General features: G+C 30.5%; 1 protein-coding gene across 1 annotated transcript in view; it reads right to left on the bottom strand.

Moving 5' to 3' along the window:
- Nucleotides 1-5,891, bottom strand: part of LOC106461523 (stromal membrane-associated protein 1-like) — a gene marked incomplete at its 3' end in the record, with an annotated part of 11,750 nt that extends 5,859 nt beyond the window's left edge. Inside the window, exon 1 of the mRNA XM_013921356.2 lies at nt 5,461-5,891. Coding sequence (XP_013776810.1) covers nt 5,461-5,578 — 118 coding nt within the window. The remainder of the gene's footprint in view (nt 1-5,460) is intronic.
- Nucleotides 5,892-6,220: the final 329 nt, after the last annotated feature.

Here is a 6,220-nt window from a genome sequence, read left to right as displayed (position 1 = left end):
ACGAAAGGAAAGGAAGTAGAATAGTAATAGTATTACTTACGTACCGTAAACGTACGTACTCCTCGACGTAAGAGTAGTGTATACTATCTGTTCTACTATATATATATATATATATATATATATATATATATAGAGAGAGAGAGAGAGAGAGGCATAATCCTGTAAGAAAACTATAGTGTCTATCACATTTTGTTGCTGCAACATGGGAATCATATTGGTTTTCAGCACTGAATGTTACCATGCAGCACTGACTGTGCAGGTTTACAATCCACGTGTTGATTGTTCTTCAAAATGAGTACAGTCCAATAACAAAATTAGTTGTGAAACCATACCACACTGTTACCTTAGGATCATGGAGGTGTGTAAAAAATGTTACATGTGATTTAATTTCTGACCAGAAAGGGTGAGGTGAACATGGGGGGGGGGGGCAGTTTGGTTGATGCTAAGAACAAAGCTACAATAGTGGGCTGTGCTCTGCCCACCACAGTTAGCAAAACCCTACTTTTAGCATCACAAGCCTGCAGACTTACTGCTGAGCCACTGGGGGGCAAAGAGGATGAGAGAGTTGACTGAAAAGCATTACAAACAGTTGAAACTGGTAAATCCAGAAATCAAGAGACAATGTACACTGCTTCACCCATGTGCTCTAGTACTGCTTTCTTCTGCTATGGCACAGCTGACCTCAGCAATAGTTTCAGTAGGTGTCAATGTTTTGACAGTACGTGGTTTATCACAAATACAACCTGTTACCTTGTGTGTTTTTATAAACTTCAAGGTTTTCTATGAATGGTATTCTCCAAGGGCTGCAATGGAAAATAATAATTTGTTGTAACAACATTTAACTCTCTGCCCACTTGTCAGTTTCATTTCACATTGGTTGAATGAGCTGCCTTATAATTCACAGGCTGATTTATATGGATGGGAAATATACAAAATAAACCACAGTGGTAACATGTAACAAAGAGCATTTCCATCCATGATACCCTTAATACCCCTGTGCAAATTCACTTTCCTATGCAACACCATTTGTGAGATAGTATGCTGAAATGTGAAACTTTCTTTATAATCAACTTTTATAACAGAGGTCATATCTTTTTCGATGATACCATGATTTCTTTGTAGCTGAAGACACCCTTGCAAATTTTATTTTATTTTACCATAACTGCACAGAAATTTATCCCATGTAACTGTAACTCATAGAATTGGGGGAAATGTTAAAAAATTAGTTGAAAATTGTCATGTTTATGAATGTTAGAGTGGAAATAAATCAGTAGTTTTTACAAGTTCGTGGAATGTCTGTAGTGGTGTTCTTCAAAACAGTATTATGATTTGATTTTTTGTTAAACTTATGAGCACAAGTGGGTCAAAGTGCACATGTCATAACCTCTTTACAAAGATACCTTCAAAATTAATTAAAAATTAAAATTATAATTAAAATTTTAATATAAGTTTTAACTTCTTAATTTAAAAAGGAAATATTTGAATAAATTCTTGATCTTCACTTGTCTGTTTCATGACACTTCAATCTATATAGGTCATTTTTGATTTTATTTTACCTCTACATGATCTTTCTGTGGGATTTCACATTTGTACTATACATATCCCCAAGTAAACTGTGAACTTGTACCAACAAAGGTTTTTGCTTTACAGAGATATAAACATTAATGTGAAAGTCATATGCCACACCCCTTAAAGAATATTGGTTCCAAAAATTGTCATAAACTTGTGAGATTTGATATTGGATTATTTATAACAAACAGAAAGCAAATATTTCAATTTACTGAGCTAAGGGGCCAAAAGCCATTGGAATAAGCAGAATTGAACATTTTGGTACAATTTTCTTTGTTTTCCATTACTGGAACTCTGTTTTACCATGTATGAAAATTATTTAAGCCATTTCTAGCTTAGTTAGAAAGCCAGATCAATTACATTAATTTTAAAACATTATATTTCTACAAGTGTGTCAATAATTCATATTCTAAGTTAGGATTTTTTTATATTCAAATGTGTGACACCATATTATTATTATTAAGAACACGGGCTTATCTATAACATCAACTTCTATCATAAAAGTGCAAAAGTTTGCAAAAGAAAAGATTTCAGATGTAACAACTAACATTCTTGTATTTTTATATTTATTGTTGTACAAGTAACTAAAACATAAGAATCAGAAACTTATTAGGTTAGATAAGGAAACTTATATGAAATTAAATAAACAAAATACACTCATCAATAACAGCACTGCCAAGCACAAGCTCCCTTGTGTAATTTGATATGAGCATGCTGGTAACTGGATCTGATGTTTACACAAAGCTATCAAGTGTAATATATAGCTATTGCATTGCCTTACTCTGGGAGTCTAAATGTAACTATAAAGAAATAAAACTAAATGAAAGATCTATTAGCTTTGGATTGAAAGATAAGTAATGTGTGATTACCTGTTACAATGTATAGTCATTCTAGAAAAAAAAGGTTGATTTAAATTTCATTTTTTGTTAAACAGTGTTTAAAACATTGGTCAAAAAACCAAGAAGAAAGTTTTAAAAATTTTCCATCCAAAGTACATCACTTTCCTTTTTTCTAAATAACAAAAATATCAATTTTTGTGGCTAATTGTTAAAAATGTCGTGTTCATACTGTATAAAACATAATTTTCTTTATTAGTTTTCTTTAGCAACAAACATAGGTAATTTATAACACTATTAGTGTGCCCGGCATGGCCAGGTGGATAAGGCGCTCGACTCACAATCTGAGGGTCGTGGGTTCGAATCCGCATCCCACCAAACATGCTCGCCCTTTCAGCTGTGGGGGCATTATAATGTGACGGTCAATCCCACTATTCGTTGGTAAAAGAGTAGCCCAAGAGTTGGCGGTGGGTGGTGATGACTAGCTGCCTTCCCTCTAGTCTTACACTGCTAAATTAGGGATGGCTAGCGCAGATAGCCCCCGTGTAGCTTTGCGCAGAATTCCAAAACAAACAAACACTATTAGTATTTAACCCTTTAACATTAAGTAGGACCAAAGGTAGGCCATTTTGAATGACTTTATCCATGAGACTATACACACTGTAACTTAATGTAGTAATTGTATCTTCAAAAAATTTTGCAAGCTTTTAGTAAACATTACAAGATTTATCTGTGAATTTAAAAATAATTTTTTCATCTTATAGTTTTCAATTTCAGTTGCATTACCTTTAGAGCCTATTAGATGCATATCAGAATTTTTTTTTGATCAAAGCTTTATATTTTATCTTACCTAACACTGTATACAGACTTTTTACAGGACTATCAATACTATTAGGAAAAAGAAAATTATTTACATAAAAGCACTTTGATAAAGCTTCAAACTTTTAGCTATTTAACTAAGAGCAAAGAGAATTGTAGGATTATTTGAAAAGTAAAATGGATATTTTAACCTGTTAAAATATTCTGGTAATCCTTAATAGAATACAGTCTACAGTTTTAGACCCCTTACTACATATACAGTAAAGATATCAGTTGCCGAGATGAGTGCAGACATGCAACAGAATGGTTTTTGGTTTCAAAAAAATTTGAGTAATGAAGTACATATAAAGTCTAAAAATTAAAATTATTTACTTTTGAATATAAATAAAAAACAGAACTAGGTTGATTTAGTATTCACAATTTACTCTTGAATATAAAAAAAAACAGAAGTAGGTTGATTTAGTATTCACAATTGTTAAGAGATATGGAAAACTTGAGCTTACGGAGTAATAATTAATGCTACAAGTTTATAGATTGCAATTTGTTCTTCAGGAGCCAATTTTTTGTTAAAGTTAAAAACTTGTGGAATGTTTTGCCTTATGCTTTTATATGTATGTTTTTAAGATAATTTAAATATATTTTTGGATAAGTGTATCAATAGCTACTTATGGTTCTGTTTTGATGCTTTGTTTGTTTTGATATGAGGAAAAGTGAACTTGAATGCCCAAGTGGCCCTCTGTCACCTCCTTATATAAATGATATGTGTATTGATATCAAAATTCCATTTCCTTTGAATTTTTTTAGAATCAAATAAAAATCAATTAATACACACTTGAACTCATTAAATTCCTTTGTAGTAAGAAAATATGTTAGAAAACCTATACTATTATATTATGATGTTAAACCACACTTACTGTTCTTTTTAGAAATAACAATGTTCTAATTCAACTTTAATTAATTTTCCTTTTTTTTCTTTTGCAAAGAGTAGGTTCCCTACCTATATCGTCTGTTGTTATTTTAAGAGCATAAACACATTTGTTTTTAATTAGTAACTTATTTGAATTATTTATTTTTGGTCTATTAACTTGTTAACAATGAACTGATGAGCAGAGGTAACTAATAAAATAAAAACTTCAGAAAGACAGAATTATTCTTACATGTAGGCTTTTCTCTATTTCTATAAAGTTCTGAAATACTTTGCAAATTTTTTGAAATGGATAGTTAAATGAATGATACTGTTGTTCTGGGTTTCCTTTTTTTAAGGATGTTCCCAAAAGGGTCAAAGATTCAGAAAATACTTATATATCAGTTTTAGAAATAATGATGCATGTTTGTTGATAACATGCTAAAAAGTTCTGCTAAGTAGTTAGCTGTGATCAATAAAGCAGAGATTTGGGTTCTGTTTATAACTGTTTGAGAATTTTGAATTTAAGATAAAGTTTTTGTCACTTTATACAAGATTCTGGTAAAGCATCACAAAAAATTAATTAAGAATGTTTAAGTGTTAGGTATTAATGGGAAAATTACAGAAGTAAACACAAAATTGGTTTAGTTGTAGAAAGTAAAACAATGGAGATAAATGTGTATTTTTCCAAGTGGGAAAGTGTGCAATTAAGGAGCCATGTATAATGGTAAACTGTGCATGCCAAACTCAAATTGAGGTGAGGTACGGAGAAACTGGGATAATTCAACACTTTTACTCTTTGTGATCAGGGAAAATAACACAAGGCTAAACACTGTGATGTTTGGTAACCATATAAACAAAGAAAATAAGTTGTCAATGACCTAACAATGCTGAACACCTGAATTAAGCATATTCTCATTTTTTTAGGAACTGGAGGAAACAAGTCCAAGCTAAATTTTTCTTCATATATTGTTCTTGATTTAGCTTATCTTCTTAAATTATAATAAAAAAATCGTACAAAAATGAATTTGAGTTACTATAAAAGTTCAATCAAATCCCAAAGCTCATTAAAAGTTAGTGAGTATTAGTATTACTATTAGTATTATTATTAATATATTAACTTAATAATTTAATGTCATTATTAATTTTTTTAGCCCATATAAATGTTATTTGTAAAGCCTAACTATAATTTCAAAACTGACACTGACTAATAATAGTTACATTTCCATAACAATACTGTCAATTTTTAAAGATATATAAATTATTAATATTATTATAAACCATATGAATATGATATGATTTCGCCTAGGCCTATATATATTCATAGTTTACCTTTTGCATCACAGTCAACACAGTACTTATTATCTTCTTCACGAAGAAGTTGGGCTAATATTGTTTGGCATTTTTCTTGTATTTGCTTTTGTCTTTCCCTTTCAGATTTATTTGACATTTTCAAAAGTAGAAGATTTCACTCTTCAACAATTTCCACGTACTGAAATATTCCACACTCCACTGTCACGCCTCCTACAACTACCCAGCCACCTAAACTTAAGCCAAATACAAATTCTTCACACAGTTATTTACCCAAACCATCTAAATCCGGGTGAGATAATACTTACAAAATTACACCACAAATAAATTACTTTTTTAATTCCTTGACGACTTTAAAGATGTAACTATAATTTTGTAAAGCTAGTTGTTTTATGATTTTACTTTGTTTTTATTCAAACGAATTAAACAGAATAAACTATTCAAATATGATTTACTTCTAAATATTTATACGCCTTCACTTCCTAAATGCTTTAAATACGTCATTTCCTGTAGCGTTGCTGGAATTAGTGGCAAAAAGTATGATAAAATGGTTAATTTCGAAATATTTGATTGCTTTGAAATTATTTGTCAACGATCAATTGTATAATAAAAACCAATTTTCATCAAGTTTTCAATTGAAATTTGTTTTTTAAAGATATGTAAATAGCTGATTATTGAAAACCACAGTTTGGGAAAAAATGAAGTATCATGACGTTTTTCTGCGAGAATGTATAGGATAATTAAGCGAAGTTCAGAACCTAACTAGTTCTGTTAAAAACTC

The sequence above is a fragment of the Limulus polyphemus genome, unplaced genomic scaffold (genome assembly GCF_000517525.1).
Source record: "Limulus polyphemus unplaced genomic scaffold, Limulus_polyphemus-2.1.2 Scaffold39, whole genome shotgun sequence".
In the NCBI taxonomy this organism is placed as follows: domain Eukaryota; kingdom Metazoa; phylum Arthropoda; class Merostomata; order Xiphosura; family Limulidae; genus Limulus; species Limulus polyphemus.
This window is presented reverse-complemented; position numbering and strand designations above follow the sequence as displayed.